The 24828-nt window shown below is 49.1% G+C and overlaps 1 protein-coding gene across 4 annotated transcripts; it reads left to right on the forward strand.

The window, feature by feature from the left end:
• The first annotated feature begins 2605 nt into the window (after positions 1 to 2605).
• On the forward strand, positions 2606 to 17234 carry SLC4A9 (solute carrier family 4 member 9). Of its 4 annotated transcripts, none has more exons than XM_066272696.1 (22): positions 2607 to 2907; positions 3249 to 3409; positions 3693 to 3806; positions 4238 to 4293; positions 4441 to 4598; positions 4857 to 4944; positions 5258 to 5412; positions 5982 to 6098; positions 6252 to 6426; positions 6596 to 6729; positions 6870 to 7132; positions 8298 to 8356; positions 8588 to 8776; positions 8907 to 9020; positions 10192 to 10353; positions 10458 to 10636; positions 11314 to 11386; positions 12761 to 12829; positions 13100 to 13273; positions 13870 to 14025; positions 14394 to 14508; positions 16310 to 17234. In XM_066272696.1, the coding sequence occupies exons 1-21, from the start codon at positions 2690 to 2692 to the stop codon at positions 14460 to 14462; spliced, it is 2883 nt and encodes a 960-aa protein (XP_066128793.1). In that variant the 5' UTR covers positions 2607 to 2689; the 3' UTR covers positions 14463 to 14508; positions 16310 to 17234. The 4 variants fall into 4 exon arrangements, with proteins under 4 accessions (XP_066128792.1, XP_066128793.1, XP_066128794.1 ...); XM_066272697.1 differs by having other exon boundaries at positions 2609 to 2907; positions 14409 to 14508; positions 16310 to 17232; XM_066272695.1 differs by lacking the exon at positions 16310 to 17234 and having other exon boundaries at positions 2606 to 2907; positions 14317 to 14448.
• Positions 17235 to 24828: the final 7594 nt, after the last annotated feature.

Below are 24828 nucleotides of genomic sequence, written 5' to 3' on the forward strand. Positions count from 1 at the left end.
GTGTGTGTGTGTGTGTGTGTGAGGGGATATTCATGCCAAGCCCATGCTTCTGTCTCTCTCAGATTCCTTTGAGTCACTTGTCCCTGAGCTTGGGGCACATTCTTTAAGTGGGTGGTCACAGGATTCCAGGCCCTTTCAGGCCCTAAACCAGTTTCTATTCCTCCTGGGACTGAAACCAACTCCCCCCTCAAACTCAGCACCCTGTCCCCAACTGGTAATGATATAGTGACTCAGTCCTCTAATTCTTGCTCTGTGAGCTTCTTAGACTAGGGGCAAATCTCTCCAAGTCCAGGCGAGGGTTGGTGGGAGTGGCTAGCGTGAGTCCCATTTCCCAGGGAGGAGAGAAGGGTCTCAGGTGTCTAGTGAGGATTTTGACCGACGTTCCAATGAGTCTGCTTGGCCCTTTCTCTCCATCCCTGTCGTGCTCTCCAACACCCCATCCCATCAGGCCAGCCAGCCAGGGCAAAGCGGAGGATAGAGGAGCTCTCCTTTGCCTTCTTGCCATGTCCACGCCGTGGCTCAGCGCGCCACTCCGCCCACTGGAGCGACCCCACCAATCCAGTCCGCGGGGTCTAGCGCCCTCGTGTGGCCTCCAGGAGAAGCGCGTCTCATTTCCCAGCCCCTCCACTTCGGCGCGCTCATTAAACAGAAGTATTAATATTGAGCGCCAACCACTAGATGCTCCAGGGGTAGCGATGACGATGATAGATAAAGTACCTGCTCTGTGGACGGTACATTCCAGTGTGTGCGTGTGTGTGGAGGAACAAGTAGTAAAGGATAAACAAAAAAAATAACAGAGGTAGCTACTAATAGTGGTAACTGCTAAGAAAAGAAAAATGTGATGAAGTGACCCAAAAGGAAAACTCAGGACAGGATGGAAATGGAAGATTTCCTGCAATAAATACTATCTGAGAGGAGACTCAGATGATGGGGATCCAGCCATGTGAGGATCTAGGAGTTAAGTTTTCCTTGCAGAGAAAAGAGCTACTGCAAAGACCCTCAGGCAGGAGCAAGTTTTGCAAAAACAAAGGCCAGTATGGGTGGAAAGCAGAGGGCAAGGGGAGAATGGTCTGACATGCGGTCAGGAGGGTGGGCTGGGGCTAGACTATAGGTCTTGTAGGACATGATGAAGTTTAATTTTTCTTCTACGGGTAACGGGAGTGTAAAACTGGGTGAGTTTTGAGCATAAGAGTAATGTGGCTCTATTGCCTTTTAAAGGACCCCTGTAGACGCTGTGTGAAGAATGGACTTTGGCCAAGGAAGGAAGAGTGGAACCATGGAGTTTATTGGAAGAGATTAGAAAGAGCTTTTGGAGCTCTGGCCAGAGAGCTCGGTTGGTTAGAGCATTTTCTGATAAGCAGAGGCTGACAGATCCCCGGTCAGGGCATACACCAAAACAGATTGATGTTTCGGACACTCTTTCTCTAAAATCAACAAAAATAATTTTTAAAAAAAAGAATTAAAAGAATGCCTGACCAGGCAGTGGCGCAGTGGATAGAGCGTTGGACTGGGACGTGGAGGACCCAGGTTCGAGACCCCGAGGTCACCAGCTTGAGCGCAGGCTCATCTGGTTTGAGCAAGACTCACCAGCTTGAACCCAAGGTCGCTGGCTTGAGCAAGGGGTCACTCAGCCTGCTGTAGCCCACCAGTCAAGGCACATATGAGAAATCAATCAATGAACAACTAAGGAGCCACAATGAAGAATTGATGTTTCTCATCTCTCTCCTTCCTGTTTGTCCCTATCTTTCCCTCTCTCTGACTCTCTACCACAAAAAAAAAAAAAAAAAAAAAAAAGAAGAAGAATGAAAAGAACAACTATTGAAATAATTATGGCAGCTTGGATCAGGATAGCAATGGTTGGATGCCAGGCATAGCCTGAAGGTAGAGACAACAGGACTTGCTAATAGATCACGTTCTCCTTATTCTCATTCAGCTCCAGGAACTCCTTCACACACACACACACACACACACACACACACACACACACACACACTCGCACACACCCTAACTGGATCCTCCATTACTGGGGGTTGAGTTAGAAGGGCAGACCACCCCAGGGACAAAGTTAAATTGGAGAGCTCCCGGGTATTGTTTGACAGAGGAATGTCAGGCTTGGCCATTTTGTTCTCCATGAACTGTTTCCACTTTCCATCATTAGCCCATTTAATGGGCAGGGCCTCTGCCTGCTATGTCCCTTACCCTGCTGGCTTCTGTGGACTCAGCTATTTGTTAGGTCTCTGTTTGTCCAAATGGGTGCCCTCAGGGTGTGTTGGTGACACCCAAAACAGTCCTGAGTGTTTGGTGTTTTTATTTGATACAGAGTAGGGGACAACATAATCTGGTAGTGTCAATCCTCAGACCCAGGCCAACAACTTACTCTTGTTTATTTATACAAAACACAATGAGGTCAGACCTGACCTCACAGAAAACGCACACAACACTCTGGCCTCAGCTAGGGCATTTCTGGAGAGCCTGGGAGAGTTCAGGCTAGCCTTGCAAACATTCCTAGGCCAGTGGGGGATGGGGAAAGCAAGAGGGGAGGTGGTGACCCGGCTGGCTCTGGAGTCAGCAGGCCTTGGCCTGTTTGTGCTGTGCTGCATGGGGCTCCATTATAAATGCAGCCAGCCGGGCCCTGGTCTCAGGCCCTAGGACTGCACTAGTCCAGAAGGGCTGTGCCAGCCTCAGCGACATGAAGCTGCCAGGCCAGGAGGGGTGCAGTGTTGACAGCACATATGAAAGTGTGCCCACAGGAGAGCTGGACAGTGGCCCTGGCTCTGGCCCCAGCCCTGGCGGCTCCTCAGACACGGACAGCCGGGAACTGGGGGTACTCAAGGACCCTCTGCTCTTCATTCAGCTGAATGAACTGCTGGGCTGGCCCCAGGCACTGGAGTGGAAAGAGACAGGCAGGTGAGTGAAATGCAGGCATTTTATGGGGTCCTTTCCCTCCTCAGCTGGGGTCTCCTCCATGACCCCAGCTCTTCCTGCAGGGGGGTATTCTTAGCCCCAGCCAGGAGTTCCTGCTGTGTCCACATATCAGGCCCATGCCCTCTATGATGCTCAGCCTTCTCTGTAGTCTAGTTTTGAGTCCCCCAGACCCAAGATGAGGGGTGACTGCCTGGGGAGGGGCACACTCTGCACCACTGGGCCCACATCTCCTTCATTCATTTACCTTCCTGGCTCTCCTGTGTTCCCACCCCTGGGCCCGGGAATATGCCCTCGATGGTCCTGTCTGCCCCTCTCCACCACAGGTGGGTGCTGTTTGAAGAGAAGCTGGAGGTGGGCGGGGGCCGGTGGAGTGTGCCCCACGTGCCCACCTTGGCGCTGCCCAGCCTGCAGAAGCTCCGCAGCCTACTGACCGAGGGTCTTGTCCTGCTGGACTGCCCAGCTCAGAGCCTCCTGGAGCTTGTGGGTATGCTGGCAGCCTTTTGTGTGTGTGTGGGGGGGGGCGTGTAGCCATGCCACCATTTCCCTATGATTTCCCCCCAAAGTCTTGGAATTTTCCAGAGCCCACCACACCCACCGTATGGATTTCCATCCCTGTCACAGGGGAGATGGAAAAGCAGAGTGAGGTACAAGCTCCTCCATTTCCTGAGATTGCCAGTGGGAAAATGACCTGGGTAGAGGGGCAGTGGGAAGAGCTGGGGGGCAGGGAACTCTCAGGAAAGGGTTGGAGCCTCACCTCTGTGCTCCAGAGCAGGTGACCCGAGTGGAGTCGCTGAGCCCAGAACTGAGAGGGCAGCTGCAGTCCTTGTTGCTGCAGAGACCCCAGCACCTCATCCAGACCACAGGCACCAGGCTCTGTTGGGGTAAGAGACTCCTCCTGGGACCCAAGACCAAAAATCATGGGGTACAAGGGTCGCAGATCCCTCCTGCACCTTCTTGAATCAGAAGAGGTCTCACCTTGCCTTAGACTCAACCCAGGACTCACCATTGAAAGGAAGCGGGGAACGGTAAGGGAAGAATGGAGTACTAGAATCACAACAGCCAGAGCTCTGTGAAGGGGTGTTCTTGGTTAGCACTGCGCTGGGAGCCTTGCATGTATGTCTCATTTAATCTGTACAAGCACCCTGTGCAGCAATACCACAATTATGCTCGTTTTAGTGATGAGAAAACAGAGGCTCAGAGGGAAGGGTGTGCTGGTTTTCACAGCTTGTCAATGGCAAAGCTGGTCAGGGAGCCCTGGCGGAACCATTCCCAAAGCCCGTGCTCTTCATCACTACAAAATCCTGTTTTAAAGGGTCTGCCCATCCAAGAGAGGCGTCTTTTGATGAGGAAGCCCCCCTGAAAGAACAGGTTTGCAGCCCTTCCTTGGGTAGGACTGGGAGAGGGGTCACGGATTAACAGCGGACATCCTCCACTGGACTCATCATCAGTTGATATCCTGCCAGCATCCCCCTCCACAAGTAACCTCTCATCCTCTCTCCTTGAACCCCCATCCAGCGTCAGAATGCCCTGAGACAGAAGCTGCCTCCAGGAGCTGAGGCGGGGGCTGTGCTGGCAGGAGAGCTGGGCTTCCTGGCACAGCCAATGGGGGCCTTTGTGCGGCTGCGGGATCCAGTGGTGCTGGGCCCCCTTACCGAGGTGCCCCTCCCCAGCAGGTGAAGCCTCTGAGTGGATGTGAGTGATCTTGGAGCCCAGAGAAGGTCTTTACTGGGGAGGGGATTGAGAGCTCTCTGGTCCAGTTCTCTTAGGGTGTGTGGGGGATGGCGCTCAGGGGTCTAGGGAGGGGTTAGTGGTCAAGACTGCAAAGTAGGTGTGCACGAGTGTGTGTATAGGGGCTGGTGGGAGTCAGGAGTCAGGGCTGCCCTATGGGATAGCAGCCTCTGACCCTCTCTGGGGCTTGGTTCCTTCCTCAGATTTTTCTGCCTCCTCCTTGGTCCGCCCACACTGGGAAGGAGCTACCATGAGATGGGCCGGGCGGTGGCTGTCCTCCTCAGTGACTCGGTAAGCTGGGCAGGCATGTGTGCATGTGTGTGTCTGTGGACTCTGTCTGTGTGTTTGAGGACAGCAATGAGGCGGTGTGCTTTGTGTCTGTGAGCATGAGGACTGAAGTTTCCTTGGCTGCCACTGAAGCTCCCTTACCCAGAACAGTGCTGGCGGACAGTAGGCATCCAGGCGATACTCACTGAATGCATGAATTACTGAATGAATGCTTGAACAACTAGTCTGCCTATGTGATTTGTGTGCCTAGTTTTGACACTGAAAATGCATGTAAAAACCCAGATATGCATTTACTGCCACGTTGTGCCATCCCCAGCAATTCCAGTGGTCAGTTCGTCGGGCCAACAACCTTCATGACCTTCTGGCAGCCCTGGATGCCTTCCTAGAGGAGGTGACAGTGCTCCCTCCAGGTCGGTGGGACCCGACAGCCCGGATTTCCCCGCCTAAATGTCTGCCCTCTCAGTACAAAAGGTATCTGGGGTCATCTTTCCGTATAGATCCTTCTCTTCCCATAGTGTTGGGTCCAATTCCACTGTTGAGGAGAGGAGGGTGTCCCAGAAAAGGAACAGGGACTTACCATATTTCCCATGTACAAGACGCTCCCATGTACAAGACGCACCTTAATTTTGGGGCCCGGAATTTGAAAAACAATATTACATAAAGTTACTAAACTCAAATTTTATTCATCATAAAATTCATACAACTCCTCATCACTATCAAAACTCCCGTCCATTAGCTTGTCCTCATCTGTGTCTGATGACGAATCACTGTCTTCAACAATGAGCGCAAAAACAAGCGCGAAAAAGCGGTAAATGCAAGTAAAAAAGCTACAACCACTGTATAAGACGCACCCAATTTTTAGACCCCAAATTTTTCGAAAAAGGGTGTGTTTCGTATACATGGGGAACTATCGTTGAATTTGGAGTCTGCTAGCAGAGACACCAGCAACCACCAGGAGGCAGGGTACCATAAAGTCGGTGTTCAATGGGCAACTGGTTGGAGATCTTTCCTTAGTCAACCAAGGTTCCCGTTTACCTCAGGCTCCCGTTGCAAATGCAGGAGGTCAAGGACCGCACTGCAGCGAGTGGGGCCCCGGCTGAGGATAGCCGCGGCCACCCAGCGCAAGCGCTCAGCACGGAGTTGCAGCGGACGGGCAGGTGAGGTGAGGTGGGGTGGGAGTAAAGGTCAGGGTGCTGGGAGGGGGTGGAGTCCCAGGAACATAGACACTGTGAAGGGGGCTCAGGGACAGTTGTGGAGCTAGGGGCGTGGGATTGTGGAAACCTGTATCACTGACGACCAATGGGCGGGAGGTTGTTCGGGGGCCTTGCCCAGGATGTGCGCCGGAAGGCCCCGTGGTACCCCAGCGACTTCCTGGATGCCCTGCACCCCCAGTGCTTCTCGACTGTGCTCTACATTTACCTGGCCACCATCACTAATGCCATCACTTTTGGGGGGCTGCTGGGAGAAGCGACTGAGGGTGCTCAGGTGGGTGAGGATATGGAAGGGGGGCAGGCCCAAGCCATGGTGTTCCTCCAGTCATGCCTTCGTTCCTCCTTGGGACTGTGGGTGGACCGAGGAGGCTCCCTGGAAGCTTGGGTTCCTGTGCTGAGAACTCCAGGATCCTGTGCTGACTGGGTCCCCTGTTGGCTTCTAGGGGGTGCTGGAAAGTTTCCTGGGCACAGCAGTGGCTGGAGCGGCCTTCTGCCTCATGGCGGGCCAGCCCCTCACCATCCTCAGCAGCACGGGGCCAGTCCTGGTTTTTGAACGTCTGCTCTTCTCCTTCAGCAGGTGGGACTCCCTCACCTCATTAGCCTGGTCCTGGCTATTAACAGCGGAGGGTGGAACTGTCTGGCTCTAGGGGCACCTGACCTGGGTTAAGTGAGGGGCCGAACAGCCCTGCCAAAACCTGCCTGTCTCTCACCCCCCAGAGACTACAGCCTGGACTACTTGCCCTTCCGCCTCTGGGTGGGCATCTGGGTGGCCACCTTTTGCCTGGTGCTGGTAGCCACAGAGGCCAGTGTGCTGGTGCGCTACTTTACTCAATTCACCGAGGAAGGCTTCTGTGCCCTCATCAGCCTCATCTTCATCTATGATGCTTTGGGCAAAATGCTGAGCTTGACCCGTGCCTATCCCATCCAGTGGTCCAGCTCTCCCGCCTATGGCTGCTTCTGCCAGTACCCATACCCTGGAGGTAGGTGAGGGAAACAGGGAGCTTGGCAAGGTGAGGGAAGATAAGGAGGGAGAGGAGAGTCTTCTTGCTGTCCCCGCTGGTTTAAGTTCAGCAAAATTCTGAGTACTTACCCAATACCCAGCAGCACTCTAATTTTAAGTCAGTTGAAAATGAGTCAACAGAGCAGGCCCAATATCATTTTTATTTCTGACAATGTGGATAGAACATGGTTGTATTATGGATGAATGGGCTTCCTAACAATGAAACCAAAATTAGGTAGACTTACCCACCCAGTCATGGCCACACTGGACAGGGACTGTGTCGCTTCAGAAGAGCAGTTAGATGAACATGCTCATGAAGCTTACTCCCCAAGCAGGGGAGAATTGGGCAGGGCCAGGCATGCCCAGCTTCTTCTCCCAAACTCACCAATCCAGTGAGTTGCTGCTCTTCCCCTGGTTTGAGTGACTGAGCGTGTGGGGAGAGCTCAGAGTATTACACTTGCACGTGCATAACCCTCCACATGGAAGGAAATACTGGGCAAGTCCTGACTGGGGAAGAGGTGTCTTTTCAAAAATGCCAGACTGTGTTAGGCATGAACAAGACCAGTTCTGGACTCACAGAGAGCAGGCTGACAGCTGCCAAGGTGGGGGAGTTGGGGTGGTGGTGGAAGGATGGAACAAAAAAGAATAAAAGAGAAAACACTCCTGAACAATGGTGTGGTGACTGCCAGGGAGAGGAAGGACGGGGAGGGAGGAGGAGGGCATAGGAGGGCTAAATGGTGATGGATGGAGACTTGACTCGAGGGTGAACACACAATACAGTGTACAGATGGTGTGTTGTAGAATTGTGCGCCAGAAACCTGTATAATTTTGTTAACAAGTGTCACCTCAATAAATTCAGTAATTAAAAATAAGTCCTGGCCCTGGTAGATTTGTATGCTCACCCACTGAGCAAACATTTGTTAGGCATGTGCTCTGGGCAGCCCTGTGCCGGGCACCAGGGATACAGAGAGGGAGAGAACTGGAAGGGGCCAGGGCCTGAGGCAGTGGCCTGATGAGTGGACAGGTCAGCAGACAGTCACAACTAAGAACTTTCTGGTTCAGCTGGACCATGAGATTAGGCTCTTGTCAGGATGGAGAAGGTTCCCAGGAGAGGGGCACATACCCAATTCTTCTCTGCTCCCCAGGAAATGATTCTCAGTGGACAAGGACAAAGCCAAAAGATAGAGATGACATCTTAAGCATGGTGAGAGCCTATACCTGGGAGGGCCGGGTAAAGAAAGGGTGCAGGCCAGAGAAATCAGTGGTCCCTGCCTCTTTCTATCCCACAGGGTAGAGAAACCCTCTTAGGTCACTGAGGCCCAGCCATTGGCTATGGCTGGGAACCTCCTGTCCTGGACCTTCGGTGTCTCGGTGGGTGTCAGTGGGTGTCTGTGCTGCCACCCAGAGCCTCATGCCTGACCACCACTCCAAACAGGACCTAGGCCTGGTCAATGCATCCTTGCTGCCCCCACCTGAGTGTGTCCGGCGGGGAGGCCACCCTCGTGGCCCTGGCTGTCATACAGTCCCAGACATTGCCTTCTTCTCCCTCCTCCTCTTCTTTACCTCCTTCCTCGTTGCCATGGCCCTCAGGCATGTAAAGACAAGCCGCTTCTTCCCATCTGTGGTGAGTGTCACCTCTCTTTCCATGGGAGAGGACTAGCTCTTGGCCCTGGGCCCTGCCTGTGAATGGGAAGGGGTACAAAAGAAAGGTGATGGTGGGCCTGAAACTGACCGATTGTCCACTGTGTGGCCAGGTACGCAAGGTACTCAGCGACTTCTCCTCAGTCCTGGCCATCCTGCTGGGCTGTGGCCTGGATGCCTTCCTGGGCCTAGCCACACCGAAGCTCACGGTGCCCAGAGAGTTCAAGGTGAGAGCTGGGAGAGGGAGAGCAGGGCCTGCAGACAGCACCCTGGAGGAGGGAGCTGCCTAGATCCCACACTTCGTCTCCTCTACGCTTCTGTTTGCTCACTTATAAAATAGAAATAGTGATAATGGCCTCACAGAGTTGTTGTGAGGATGAATGAGCCACTGCTCCAGATACACAGTGAACACAGAATGCTCAGGAGCTATTATTATATGTATGGAGTTAAGAGGATGGGCTCCGGCCAGCCAGCCCTTGGTTTGAGTTCCAGTTCTGCCACTTCCTAGCTGTGTGACCTTAGGCAAGTTAACCCACATTTCTGAGCCTCAATTTATTCATTTATAAAATGAAATAATAGTTCCTACCCCATAGATGTTTTGAGGTTTACAAATACTAGTATAAAGCACTTATCACAGTGTGGGACTGGCACATACCAAGACCTCACTAAATGTTAACAGTTGGTTCTCCCTACCCCTGGCATGGCCCTACCCACTCTGCTACTCTCACTCCCTTCTTTGACCCTTGGTTGCCTGCTTGGGTCAAGTGAAGCCAGAGCTCCCTCCCTGGGCATGACAGTGTGCAGAACAAGGCTTAGCACTAACTTGGCACTTAGACTTTGCGCGTGCACTTGGAGACCTCCCTTCCAGCTTCCCCCAGGACAGGACAGCAGGGGGACTCCAACTGAGGCAGACTCAGGGCTTCAACCTAAGGCAACAACTAGGGCCACATCCCCCACACAGACGCTTATAATCAGAGCAGACGCAGACACACCCAGTCCTGCCCTTGTCCCGGATCAAGGCAGGTCTGAGCCTGAGTTGCCCCACCCTGGATTTTGATGGGGGTGCCTAGGGAAGAGAGCTCGCACACCAAGAAGTATGGGCAGGCTTCATTTACCACCTCCTCCTGCAGGGAAGGAAGGCCCCGGAGAACCAAAGTCCAGAGCCCCTAGCTCCAGCCCAACACACAGGCTGGTCCCCCTCCTTCTGCACTCCTTTACAGCACTAGAATGCTGTGACCAGCTATGGACACACACACATACTGCTTCCACCTAACATCCAGGGTCTTGGGGGACAGGGTTGTGGTAAGGGGGGTTGTGAAAGAATGCCAAGCTGGGGTGTGCAGGTGAGGTCCTCTTGGGAGACCCTCTCCAATCTGTCCATGGAATGTCCTCCCACAGCCCACACTACCTGGGCGTGACTGGCTGGTGTCACCTTTTGGAACCAACCCTTGGTGGCTGAGTGTGGCAGCCGCCCTGCCTGCCCTGCTGCTGTCTATCCTCATCTTCATGGACCAGCAGATCACAGCGGTCATTCTCAATCGTGCTGAATATAGACTGCGGGTAAGGCCTACTGGTAACACCCAAGGCCCCTGGACCAAGGGACAGAGCCCTAGGGAGGGTGGCCTGGGCTAGCTTCATCCTCATTGCCCCACCACTACCTGCAGAAGGGAGCTGGCTTCCACCTGGACCTCTTCTGTGTGGCTGTGCTGATGCTGCTCACATCAGCGCTCGGGCTGCCCTGGTATGTCTCAGCCACTGTAATCTCCTTGGCCCACATGGAGAGTCTTCGGAGAGAGAGCAGAGCCTGTGCTCCAGGGGGGGCCCTCAGCTTTCAGGGCATCAGGTGAGGCCAGAGCTTGGCAGGCTGGAATGAGAGGTGGGCAGCAAGGTGGGGGGGCAGGGGACAAGGCAGAGTTGTTAGGGCAGCCCTGTGATCACTGCAGTGGGGAGAGGGGGTGGGTTCTGGGCTCCGAGGTGGGTGCGTCAGATCTTCCCCCTCCTCCTCCAGCCATGGGATGGGGAGGGCCCTCAGAGGAGCATCACTGAAGTGAAGGCGGAGGCAGGCAGGGCTGAGCAAGGGTGGGGTGCCACCTACCAAGCCCCGTTCATTGGAGGAGCACCTTATTGATGTTACACAATCACCATCACCAAAACAATGTTGTAACTGCTGGGAACAAAATCTATCCAAAGTATGTGAAATCAATTTTGTAAACTGAAATGAAAATCTTTATGACAGTGTAAAATTGCTAATTTTCCAGCAAAATTTAAAAAAGAATAAAAACAATGAGCACCTATGAGCTTAAACTGATGGAGAGGCCTGGACCCCTATCCTGCAGGACCCTGTCCCTTCCTCCCCTCCAGTTTTCCGCACCCAGCTAAGGCCCCCTCCCTGCTATACGGCTGTTGGAGGATCCCTCCACTTCCCTCCTGCCAGGACCTATAGTGAGGCCTGGCTTGGGTCTCCAGTCTGGGTACCTCAGGGGCACACCCAGACCCTGGCTAACTTCCCTTTCCCCACAGGGAGCAGAGGCTGACAGGCCTGGTGGTGTTCATCCTTACAGGAATCTCCATCTTCCTGGCACCTATACTCAAGGTACCTTTGTTAGGCAGGCCGGCGTCAGGGGCAGGGTAGTAATAATTAACACAAGCACCGACACTGGCTAAACACTCACTGTGTGTTCAGTTTCTCCACACCTGGCTTCACTCAGTCCTCACATTAACCCTGAGATGCATGTGTCCTTCACAAATGAGGAGACTGAAGGTTCAGAAGCGCTCACAGAGATCACTAAGAGAGCTAGCTTCTCAGATCTGAGAACTGAAACTCCTACCCAGTGGGCTTTCTACCCAGTGGACAGGGTGTAGGCATGCCTCACCCCACCCAGGGACCAAATGCCGCCCTTGCCCCAGCCTCTCAACAAGTCTTAGACTCAGAGTGTGACCATCACACCTCAGAAAAATTTTGACACAAAAGCCCTTCACTTCTCCCTCACCGGATGTTTATAGAACACCTGCTGTGTACAGGGCTCTGCTAGGCACCTGGGGGTGTGTGTGTGTGTGTACTGAAATGGGATATAGAACCAAGCCCCTGTCAGTAATACACACAAACAAATAAAGTAACAAGTAATAGCAGAAAGGTTCACCAAGCCAAGACAGCAAAGGAGGGTGTGGGGAACAGCACACAAGAGTCCCTGGCAGGAGCACAAGAGGTTAGGGAGGGAAAGGTCCCAGGGAGTCTGGGTGAGAGTGGAGTGGTTGAAAGAGCCAGATGAACCGGATCAGTGGCTTACTAACTAGGTGACTCTCATTCAGCAGATATTTACTGAGCACAAACCATATGCCAAACACTGTCCCAAGGGATATAGTGGTGATCAAAAGAGATCATCATTCTTTATAGTCTGGTGAGAGGAGACAGATTAAAAAAATGAAATAAAAATATGATAATTTCAGATAGTGATCACTTCCATGAGAAGTAAAAGGGTAAGGTGATTAGAGTGTCGTGGTCTACTTTAGATGATCGGGGGAGGCCTTTCTGGGGGGGGGGTGTCATGGGATGAGTAGCGAGAAGGAAGTCAGGGCATTTTATGTGGAGGAAAATAGCAAAGTAAAAGGCCTTGCAAGGGGTAGACATAAATTTGGGCATGCAGAGGGAAGGAAAGGAGGTGAGTATAGCCAGAACAGAGAAAGCAGAGAGGAAAGTGATAGATAACACTGGAGAATCAATGAGGTAATGGGCAAGTTACTAAGTTTCTCTGAAACCCAATTTTTCCATTGGTAAAATGGAGACAGTTACAAGATTCGCCTCATCTGACTGATGTGAAGAATCAGTGAGATTAGGCATGGCAGGTGGGAAAGAAAGGGAGACTTGAGCAGGCTTAAATGCGGGAGGCTGGAGGCTGGGGTTGGAGGCAGGTGGAAGGGCAGCTGGACATCTGGCACAGGTAAACTACTTTCTACTTCTTTCTACCAGTTCATCCCAATGCCTGTGCTCTATGGCATCTTCCTGTACATGGGGGTGGCAGCCATTAGCAGCATCCAGGTGAGCCTATTAAAATCGCCATGAAACCCCTTTCCTTGTTGGCACTTCCTGCCTGTACTTGTCAATTACCCTCCTGTCCTCTTCCTGTTTTTTTGTTTAGTTTTGTTTTTTTGTTTTTCCCTTTTCTGGGCACAGGGACTCTGCTGTCATGCTCTGGGTGAAGAGGGGGCTGAGGGAGTCATCTGACTGCCCCAGTGCTGAGCTTTAATGGCTAATAGTGACACGCTCCAGGTTACCTTAATACCCTGCTTCTCTCCTTTGTTCCCTCAGTTCACGAAGAGGGTGCAGCTATTATTGATGCCAGCAAAACACCAGCCAGACCTCCTGCTCTTGAGGCATGTGCCCCTGAGCAGGGTCCACCTCTTCACAGCCATCCAGCTGGCCTGCCTGGGTCTGCTTTGGATAGTCAAGTCTACACCTGCAGCCATCATCTTCCCCATCATGGTGACTCAGGGTGGGGTGGTATCCTGGGGGTTCCTGGGAGACTCTAAGCCTGGGAGGGTGGCCAAGGCCTCCATAAGAGGAAGACTCTTTCCTCACTCACTTGCCCCAGCTCTGCCTGGTTAGGAGTCCTAGGAAAAAGAAAGATGGCCGAGAGGTGCCTACAGGTGGGCTAGTCCTGGGGTACCTGATTCAACTCCTTTCCCAATCTCTTTGGGTTGATCAACCACAGGTAGGGATATAAAGCCCAGAAAAACCCTGAGGCCCTGGGAAAGGCAGTGCTGCCACTTTTGTTACTTAGTGAGGTGATAATGTAGGTAGCTTCTGACTTTGTTCTTACTGAGGGAGGCAAGAGCCACGGGCTTTGCAGTAGGACCAATCTGGTTACCACATCACAGCTGTGTGATCGCTAAGACGTTCCTAAACTTTCAGGGCCTCAGTTTCCTTCTCTGTATAATGGCAATAATTATATCCACCTGTAGGAGTGTGTTAGCATTAGTGAAATAATATACAATGCCTAGCATGTTGGAAGTTTTGTATTGAATAAATGTTACCATTGTTAATGTTCCTGCTGCTGTTATTTGTTTCTGCCCCTGCAGTTGCTGGGTCTGGTGGGAGTCCGAAAGGCACTGGAGTGGGTCTTTTCACCACAGGAACTCCTCTGGCTTGACGAACTGATGCCAGAGAAGGAAAGCAGCATCCCTGAGAAGGGGCAAGAGCCAGAGTACTCATTCAGTGGGAGTGACAGGAAAGATGTGAGCTCCAGGATGGGCTGTGAGGAGAAGGGGGCAGTGGGGGGGGCGCTGTCATCCAGGAGTTGTCCCTAAAGTCTAATATCTCTATTAAGCCTGAAGATCTGATCAATACAGTTATTCCCCTTAGCTCTGTATTGACAAAGGCACACTGAAAGGGTGAGGGAAATATTTCTTCTTAGGGCAGGGGCCCTGGTTTATGAGCCCATGGTTGGGGAAGGGCTGGGGACACAGAGTTAGTGAGCTGTCTTTCTCAACCCTGACCTTTGTTTTTATCTCAATGTGGGTTTATAGCCTTTCACTCCATCGGTCCCTTTCTCTCTGCTGTCTCTTGTTTTTTGTTTTTGTCTATATTCCCAACTCTTCTTGAGATCTCTGTTCTACAGTCAGAGCTGATGTATCAGCCAAAGGCTCCAGAAATCAACATCTCTGTGAATTAGCTGGAGTGGGAATCTGAGAGTGGAGATTCCAGGAAATAAACATGAGGTGAGGGTGTGAAGTAAGTCCCCTTGTTCTTGAGGGGGGGGGGAATGGGAGCTCAGACCTAGGAGACCTCCAGTGTGTTGACGAGCCCTGTTTTCTCTTTATGCTCCAGTCCCTCATGAACCAGAGAACAGAAGTGGGTAGAACAACCCCTCCAGAGGGAAGAAACAAATGAGGCTATCTAGGCTTGGCTCCCTGAGGCACTCAAGTCTGGCCAGTAGAGGGAGCTCAAACTCACACCAAACTGGATGTAGAGTCAGGAGTCGGGGAAGGGAGGGAGGGGTGCAATGACAAAAGAGTGAGAAGGAGAGGGGAGGAGAAAAGGAAGGATCAATCTCCCTGCTATTTTCCTTTGCCTTTGGAGGCTCCTCCCTAGTCTGCTGAGAACCACACTCCAGACAAAGTGGAGGGATTCTCTGTCACTTGCCCTCTTTGCCATTTCTTCATTATACTCACCCATTTATCAAAACATTTTCTTAGTACTTATGGAGTATCTAGGTACTAGAGATGCAGTAGTTAAGACATTCATCGTCCCTGACCTTGAGAAGTTAAAATTCCACTAGGAAAGACAAATAGCGGCCCTGGCTGGCTGGCTCAGTGGTAGAGCATTGGCCTGGTGTGCAGGAGTCCCGGATTTGATTCCCAGCCAGGGCACACAGGAGAAGCACCCATCTGCTTCTCCACCCCTCCCTCTCTCCTTCCTCTCCGTCTCTCTCTTCCCCTCCCGCAGCCAAGGCTCCATTGGAGCAAAGTTGGCCTGGGCGCTGAGGATGGCTCCGTGGCCTCTGCCTCAGGCACTAGAATGGCTCTGGTTGCAGCAGAGCAACGCCCCAGATGGGCAGAGCATCACCCCCTGGGCATGCCAGGTGGATCCCAGTCGGGCGCATGCGGGAGTCTGTCTGACTGCATCCCCGTTTCCAACTTCAGAAAAATCCCCCCCCCCCCAAAAAAAAAGACAAATAGCAACTGTGAGAGTGGGACAATGCTTGCTAAGGGGAAGCACAGGCTATGTGAGCAGAGGGCTGAAGCCCTTCTTGGAGGGTGGTAAAGGTGGGGTGCTGGGAGTTGGGGAAGACTTCCAAAAGGAAGTGGTCTATGTATAATTTGAAATCTGAACAGTGAATAGAAGCTAGCCAGGACAAACTGAGGGCACATGTGCAAAGCATGGAATCCCCCCCACACCTCCATAAGCTAAATTCTTTTCAGAACACCATCCTTTCCATGCCTCTTGGGGCCCAGGAACCCGCCACTTGCAATAGAAAGTTCTGGGGGCCCTGGCCGGTTGGCTCAGCGGTAGAGCGTCGGCCTAGCGTGGGGAGGACCCGGGTTCGATTCCCGGCCAGGGTACACAGGAGAAGCGCACATTTGCTTCTCCACCCCTCCGCCGCGCTTTCCTCTCTGTCTCTCTCTTCCCCTCCCGCAGCCAAGGTTCCATTGGAGCAAAGATGGCCCGGGCGCTGGGGATGGCTCTGTGGCCTCTGCCTCAGGCGCTAGAGTGGCTCTGGTCGCAACATGGCGACGCCCAGGATGGGCAGAGCATTGCCCCCTGGTGGGCAGAGCGTCGCCCCATGGTGGGCGTGCCGGGTGGATCCCGGTCGGGCACATGCGGGAGTCTGTCTGACTGTCTCTCCCTGTTTCCAGCTTCAGAAAAATGAAAAAAAAAAAAAAAAGAAAGTTCTGGGGCTACAGGGAGATTCAGTGGCTGGCCCAGAACAAGACCTCCTGGCTTTCCTTATTCCCTGTCAAAGCTTTGCTTTACTGTGCCCCCAAGCACTTGCTCTGACCACACCATGTCTCCTCTCAGTTCACAGGTGTTTACTCAGGACATTGTTGGCCTTTGACTTAACTACCAGATGCTCAGTCAGCTGGGAACCTGGAACAATGGGTCAAGACTGGAAGGCAGCTGGCCAAGACCTCAGTCACCCTTCTGATCTGGGGTGGAGAGTAACAGGGAGCCAGCAGGTTTGCTTTGTGGTTAGGAAAGGCTGGGAAGCTGGGGGAACTGACCAGGCCCCATTCATGCTCTACCCCATTAAAGGGACCCAAGTCCAGAAGCCCTTCCCATTTTGAACTTTCTGTCCTTACAAACTCTCTTCTACAGAATCGGCGGGTTGTCAGAGAACTCTGGTCAGCTTGCAAAAGTGAGACAAAGTCCTTCTTTCTAAAATAAGTATTCCTCTATCTGGTGAAACAGTTTTTTTCCCCCACATATTAATATAAAAATAATGTTTTTGTTTTTGTTTTTCTTACCTCAAGTAAATCAGATAACTGCAAAACACTGAAATACCATAGACCTGTTTAATTTTGAAATGGAAACCATCCTGGATATAACCAGTGTTTGTACTTTAGTTCAGATTTATTTCAATCAACACAATAATATTTTTATTAAAATGAGATTACAGGCCTGACCTGTGGTGGCGCAGTGGATAAAGAGTCGACCTGGAAATGCTGAGGTCGCCGGTTCGAAACCCTGGGCTTGCCTGGTCAAGGCACTTATGGGAGTTGATGCTTCCAGCTCCTCCCCCCCTTCTCTCTCTCTGTCTCTCCCTCTCCTCTCTAAAATGAATAAATAAATTTTTAAAAATGAGATTACACTGTTGAGTTCTAGAACATGCTTGTCACTGAATATGCATTGGATATTTCCTCTATATCAGTATATACCTATCTACCTTACTCTTTTTTGTCATCTGCATAGAATAAATAACCTTTAAATTAAAAAAGATATCATCTATACAAAGGAGTATATAAATGTCTTTGGCAAATGCAAGAATTTCTCCAAAGTATATACCAAGGTGTGAAACTAAAGAGTAACAATAGAAAGAACACTTGTGGGCCCTGGCCGGTTGGCTCAGCGGTAGAGCATCGGTGTGCGGGGCACCCGGGTTCGATTCCCGGCCAGGGCACATAGGAGAGGCGCCCATTTGCTTCTCCACCCCCCTCCTTCCTCTCTGTCTCTCTCTTCCCCTCCCGCAGCCGAGGCTCCTTTGGAGCGAGGATGGCCTGGGCGCTGGGGATGGCTCCTTGGCCTCTGCCCCAGGCGCTGGAGTGGCTCTGGTCTCGGCAGAGCAACGCCCCGGAGGGGCAGAGCATCGCCCCCTGGTGGGCAGAGCATCGCCCCTGGTGGGCGTGCCGGGTGGATCCCGGTTGGGCGCATGCGGGAGTCTGTCTCTCCCCGTTTCCAGCTTCAAAAAGAAAGAAAGAAAGAACACTTGTGTATCCACATGTTATAAAATAGCATATATCTGGTCCTTTTAGAAGCCCCTCTGTATGTTCCTTCCAGATTCCATCCCCAATTCCAGGTAACCACTAAATTTTTTTTTTTTAATTAAGTGAGGAGGGGAGGCAGAGACAGACTCCTGCTAGTGCCCTGACAAGCCCACCACAGGGCAATCCTCTACCCATCTGGGGTATTGCTCTGTTTCTCAGCAACTAAACTCTTCTTAACACTTTAGGCAGAGGCCACTGGAGCCATCCTCAGTGCCCGGGGCCAACTTGCTCCAATTCAGCCATGGCTGCAGAAGAGAGAGAGAGAGAAAGAGAGAAGCAAATGGTCCTGTGTGCCCTGACTGGGAATCAAACCCAGAACATCCACATGCAGGGCTGATGCTCTACCACTGAGCCAACCGGCCAGGATAACACTAAATTTGATAGTAATTATTTTCTTACCTTTCTTTATAGTTACATATCAATTTATATACTTTTATGTATTTATTATTTGGCCTTATTTTTTAATGTTATATAAAATGGAATCATAGTACAGTTGTCGCTTACCATATCACAGTTCACTTTTCACAGTCTCACTGTATTGTGGATTTTAAAATTGTATATATCTAATTTTGTATCGCAGATTTTTCGCTATATCCCACGGTTTTGCAGTATATAGGTGTTTTTGTATATTATTTTAATTATTTTTGCAGTAAAATAAGCAAAGTAAGTGTGGGAAAGGTTAGTAACAGTGTGGGAAAGGTTTATAAGTGTGGGGAGGGTTTATAAAGCCTTAAAGTATATGTAAATAATAAAATAAATATAAGGTCACTACTTCGTGGATTTTTGCCAATTGCAGGGGGTTCTGGAACCTAACCCCTTGCGATACACGAGTGACCACTGTAGTATATGAATTCTCTTGTGACTGCTTCTTTCACTCAACATTGTTTTGCAAACCAATCGTGAGGATGTAGGCAGCTGTAGAGCGTTTATTTCCATTGCTGTGTTGCACTCCATTGTATGACTCTACCACAGTTCAACTACCCATTTTTCTGTTGACTAACTGAACCTGGTGACATCTGAACCTGGTGCTTGCTTTGTGGAAAGTTTGAGCTGATTCAAATCTTTTGATGGTTATAGGATTTTAAACAGAAATTAAAGATTTTTTCTTTTTTGAGCAGTTTTAGATGATAAGTTATAAGATCCTCAGGCTCTTATTTCTTCTTTAGCCAGAAGAATTGTATTAGTAAATTGTATTTTTCTAGGAATCTATTAGTTCCATTTTGTTTTTCATATTTATTGGCATAAAGTTATTATATTCTATATCTTCTTTATGTTTTTTTTTGTTGTTTTTTTTTACAGAGGCAGAGATAGACAGGGACAGACAGACAGGAACAGAGAGAGATGAGAAGCATCAATCATCAGTTTCTCGTTGCGCGTTGCGACTTCTTAATTGTTCATTGATTGCTTTCTCACATGTGCCTTGACCGTGGGCCTTCAGCAGACCGAGTAACCCCTTGCTGGAGCCAGCGACCTTGGGTCCAAGCTGGCGAGCTCTTTGCTCAAGCCAGATGAGCCCGCGCGCGACCTCGGGGTCTCGAACCTGGGTACTTCCGCATCCCAGTCCGACGCTCTATCCACTGCACCACCGCCTGGTCAGGCTATATTCTATATCTTCTTAATCTATGTAGCATATTTAGCTATTGAGATATGGTTCCCCTATCATTTTAAATATTACACATCCTTATTTTTGTTCTTGGTTACTTTTGCCAGAAGTTAGTCTATTTTACTAGTATTTTCAAATAGCTAACTTCTGGCTTTCTTTTTTTTGTGACAGAGAGAGGGACAGACAGACAGGAAGGAAGAGAGATGAGAAGCATCAATTCTTTGTTGCAGCACCTTAGTTGTTCATTGATTGCTTTTTCATATGTGCCTTGACTGGGGGGCTCCAGCAGAGCAAGTGACACTTTGTTCAAGCCAGCAACCTTGGGCTCAAGCCAGCGCCTTGGGGTCATGTCTATGATCCATGCTCAAGCCAGCAACCCCGTGCTCAAGCTGGTGAGCCTGTGCTCATGCTAGTGACTTTGAGGTTTCGAACCTGGGTCCTCTGCATCCCAGTCCAACGCTCTATCCACTGCACCACCACCCAGTCAGGCTTTGTTGATCCCCTCTACTGAATATTTTTCTACTTCATTAATTTCTGCTCTTTATTATTTTTTCATTTTCTTTAGGTTTATTCTATTGTTTTTCTAACATCTTAGCTCATTATTTTGAGCCTTAGTTGTTTCCTAAACTATAGCAGTAAGCAGTACTGCTATAGAGTTCCTTTGAAGTACTCCTTTACTGCATCCCACAGTTCTTTTTTTGTCTTTATTTTTTCCTAATTTTTTAAATTTTTTATTTTTATTGAATACAGAGAGAGGAAGGGAGTAAGGGGGAGACAGAAGCATTAATCTGTTTCTGTATGTGCCCCAGCCAAGGACTGAACCAGTCACCTCTGCATTGCAAGGCAATGCTCCAGCCAAGTGAGCCATCCAGCCAGGACCATCCCACAGTTTTGATACAGTATTCTCATTACCATTTCTAAGTATTTTCTAATTTTTAAGTGATTTCCTCTTTGAAAGTTAAATGCATTTTTAAAAATTCCAAATATATGTTTTCCCCCTAATTATCTTCATGTAACTAATTTCTAATTTAATTGCATTTAGAGATTTATGGGACTAACTTTATTGTCTGGCATGTGGTCATTTTTGTAAAGTTCCATGTGTGTTTGAGAATGTTTATTCTTGGCCCTGGCCGGTTGACTCAGTGGGTAGAGCATCAGCCAGTGTGTGGACATCCCAGGTTTGATTCCCAGTCAGGGCACACATGAGAAGTGACCATCTGCTTCTCTTCTCCCCTTTCTCTCTCTTCCCCACTCACAGCCAGTGGCTCAACTGGTTCAAGAGTCAGCCACTGGCGCTGAGGATGACTCAGTTGGTCCAAGCGTCGGCCATAGGCACTGAGTATAGCTCGGATGATTCTAGCATCAGCCCCAGACAGGGGTTGCCAGGTAGATCCCGGTCAGGGTGTATGTGGGAGTCTGTCTAGCTCACCTCCTCTCACTTAAAAAGAAGAAAAGAAAAAAAAGAAAAAATTGTTTACTCTCCAATTTTTGAAGCAATTTTCAATCTCTTTCTTTTAGGCTAGCTTACAAATTGTGCTGTTCAAAATGTTCTATATATGTCATGACTTTTTTTGATCTGCTAAAATATCAAATAGTAGGCCCTGGCTGATTGGCTCGGTTTTAGAGTGTTGGCCGGTGTGTTGATGTCCCAGGTTCAATTCCCAGTCAAAGCACACAGGAGAAGCGACTATCTGTTTTTCCACCCCTTCCCCTCTCCTTTCTCTATCTCTTTTTCTTCCCTGCCCATAGCCATGGCTCAAATGGTTTGAGAAAGTTGGCCCCGGGTGCTGAGGATAGCTCCATGGCCTTGCCTCAGGTGCTAAAAATAGCTCAATTGCTGAGCAACAGAACAGCAGCCCCAGATGGGCAGAACATCACTGGGTGGGGGGCTTACTGGGTGGATCCTGGTCGGGGTGCATGTGGGGAGTCTGTCTCTCTGCCTCCCTGCTTCACACTTAAGAAAAAAAATAAAAGAATTTTAAAGATAAAAATTATATTTAACCTAGCAGTTTAAAATTTTTAGTTAGGAAGTGTTCAGAAATTTAAATCTATACAATACCAAAAAGAAAAATTCTGATGGCCCTTTCTGATGTTATAAAGAAGGATCCTAACATGATAGTCTTAGTATCTACTCACAGAGAAATACATACTGAAATGATCGTTTATTTTATTTTTCAAATTTTATTTATTGATTTAGAGAGAGAGAGAAAAGAGAGAGAAAAGGGGGGGGGGAGAATCAGGAAGCATCAACTCATAGTAGTTGTTTCCTGTATGTGCCTTGACCAGGCAAGCCCAGGATTTCAAACTGGCAACCTCAGTGTTCCAGGTCGACGCTTTATCCACTGCACCACCACAGGTCAGGCTAAAATTATTATTTAAATTTAGATAATTGTATATTCACTTATTTCAACAGTATTTACATATTGTTGATAGCATCTTCTTTTAGATTTACTTATCTAAACAATCTTCAAATACTTATTGAACATCAACAATGTCCTGTCAGATAAGGTTTCTGATTTCATGGAATTTACATTATAGGGTAGGAGAGAAGTAATAAGCAAAAAATAAGATAATCTCAGATAATGGCAAGTACTCTAAAGAAAATAAAACAGGGTAAGATGATAGGAACTTGGGGAAGACATTACTTAAGATGGATATTCAGGGAAGGCCTATCTGGGGAGGTGATCTTTAGGTTGTGATCTGAGTGGCAATGAACCAGACAAATTATCATCTGCCAGCAGTCAAGTTGTGGTAAATATATACATGAATTTAAGAGCTCTACTGTTCCTGGGTTGGGAACCTTTGTCATCAGGGAAAGATTCTGAGGTCAGTACCAGCTTCAAACTTAGCCCTTAGCTTGCTCTGTCCAGGCCATATGAGCCTGAGATATTCCTTTCCTGGCTCTAACCCACAGGCTTCAGTTTTCTGTCAGTAACACAGGGCCAGAAGCCTAGATTCTAGGGGACTGCCAGGGTTAACTGATGCCTGTAACATTCTTTAAGATCTTTATTTGAAAGACTCAGGGCTCTATAGAGGGTTATTACAGCCTCCCAAACTCCAGGGGAAATCTCTCCATATCAGTAACCTACGCCCTCTCCCTTCCACTCTGCAGCTGTTGGGCAATGGTTCTCAAACTTTTGTGGGCATTAGAAGCAAAGGTTGTTATAATAGAAATTCTTAGGCTCTTCGTCTGAGATCCTGGGTTCTTATCCTCTTAGTTCTGTTCTTCTGTCCCCTTATCCAGTGCCTCATGCTTCCCAACACTCTAGATTTTTGCCTTTGCCAATGGACCTGAGTGTGCACTTGTGTGTATATACTATGGTCAGAGACATCTTTGGTCATTTTCCCCAAGAACAATCAGAGCAAAAACTGGAGGAGGCAGAAGTATGTCTGTATCTACTTCTCAAATGTAGACAGATGTTAGAAGGAGGGTTTGGGGAAAGTTTTGAATGAAAGGGGAGAGGAATTACTGAGTGGTGAAAAACACAAGGTGAGTACAAGGAAAGTAATCCTGGTTTGAGGGCCAGTTCACTGCTCTTTCCTCTCTTCCTGGGGCTGAATCCCTCCTATAGGGGTTGTCTAGGGCTTGAACAAGTGATTGATTGATTGACTGGTTGATTCACTCATTCATTTAACAAATAATGTATTAAATATTTGTTATATGCCAGGTACTGTTCTATGTGGAGGAATTCAGTGTAAAGTGAGACAAGATCTCTGCTCTCCCGGAGTTTCCATTCTAGTAGGGGGAGACAGAAAATAAATAAATAAATATACCATATATATATATATATATATATATATACACACACACACACACACACACACACACACAAGATTATCTTAGATAATGATATAACATAATGATAATAGAATGTAATATTAAAGGCTATATTGTGATAAAGAATAAGAGTTTTGTCAGTAGGCCCTGGCAGGTTGGCTCAGCGGTAGAGCGTCGGCCTGGTGTGCAGGAGTCCCGGGTTCAATTCCCAGCCAGGGCACACCGGAGAGGCACCCATTTGCTTCTCCACCCCTCTCCCTCTCCTTCTTCTCTGTCTCTCTTCCCCTCCCGCAGCGAGGCTCCATTGGAGCAAGGATGGCCCGGGTGCTGGGGATAGCTCTGTGGCCTCTGCCTCAGGCGTTAGAATGGCTCTGGACGCAACAGAGCGACACCCCAGAGGGGCAAAGCATCGCCCCCTGGTGGGCATGCCGGGTGGATCCCGGTCGGGCGCATGCGGGAGTCTGTCTGACTGCCTCCCTGTTTCCAGCTTTGGAAAAATGAAAAAAAAAAAAAGAGTTTTGTCAGTAAATACTTTAGACAGGGGCTAGTGAGGGCTTCTCTGAGAAATTATACTTGAGCAGAGACCTGAATGACAAGAAGTTTTGGGAAAGAGGAGAAGGAGTGAAATGGAAGCATTTTGGCAAAGGGAATACCAGTTCAAAAGGTCTCAGGCAGGGAGGATTCCACAATGTTTAAGAAACTGAGAGAAGGGCCATGTAACTCGAGTGGAAGTGTATGGAGGTATGAGGGAGAGAACATTGCAAGATGAGGTTGGAGAGGATGAAGATCAGGGTTGTAGGCTACCATAAAGGAGACACTGGAAGAGGCATTGTGGGTGAGGCCTTGTCCCTTGGGATTAGAACAGTAGAGTCCAACCCAGAATAGTCAAAACAATCTTAAAAATGAAGAACCAATTTGGAGGACTCACAGTTTATTTCAAAGCTACAGTAATCAAGACAGTGGTACTGGCATAGGAAAGACATATATAATTGACAGTCCAGAAACAAACTCTCACATTTATGGTCAATTAAGTTTTGATGAGAGTTCTGAGACAATTCAATGATAAAAGAATAGTCTTATCTACAAATGGTGCTGGAAAAATTGGATAGCTACATGCAAAAGAATGAAGGTGGACCCCTATCTCATACCATATGTGAAAATTAACTCAAAATGGATCAGAAATATAAATGTAAGGGCTACACCAGTTCTTGGAAGAAAACATAAGCATAAGTTTTCATGATCTTAGATTTGGCAATGGTTTCTTAGATATGATACCAAAAGCACAAGCAACAAAATAAAAAGAAATTGGACATCATCAAAATTTAAAATTTCAGTGCTCTAATGACACTATCTAGAAAGTGAAAAGACAACCCACATAATAGGAGAAAATATTTGCAATCATATATCTGATAAGGAACTTGTATCTAAATATATAAAAACACAACTCAATAAAAAGGCAGTCTGACCAGGTGGTGGTGCAGTGGATAGAGCATTGGCCTGGGACGCAGAGGACCCAGGTTCAAAACCCTGAGGTCACTGGCTGGAGTGTGGGCTCATCCGGTTTGAGCATGGGCTCACCAGCTTGAGTGCAGGGTCACTGGCTTGAGCCTAAAGGTCACTGGCATGAAGTCCAAGGTCGCTGGCTTGAGCAAGGGGTCACTGGATTAGCTGGAGC

The sequence above is a fragment of the Saccopteryx bilineata genome, chromosome 4 (genome assembly GCF_036850765.1).
Source record: "Saccopteryx bilineata isolate mSacBil1 chromosome 4, mSacBil1_pri_phased_curated, whole genome shotgun sequence".
NCBI classification, from domain to species: Eukaryota; Metazoa; Chordata; class Mammalia; order Chiroptera; family Emballonuridae; genus Saccopteryx; species Saccopteryx bilineata.

Bases quoted from the DNA above. Each gene is read 5' to 3' on its own strand.
- SLC4A9 (XM_066272695.1), top strand. From the start codon at position 2,690: ATGAAGCTGCCAGGCCAGGAGGGGTGCAGTGTTGACAGCACATATGAA. The intron at 4,294-4,440 runs GTTTGCAGCCCT...ACCCCCATCCAG, and splicing joins AAGCCCCCCTGAAAGAACAG to CGTCAGAATGCCCTGAGACA. The intron at 8,357-8,587 runs GTGAGAGCCTAT...CACTCCAAACAG, and splicing joins GAGATGACATCTTAAGCATG to GACCTAGGCCTGGTCAATGC.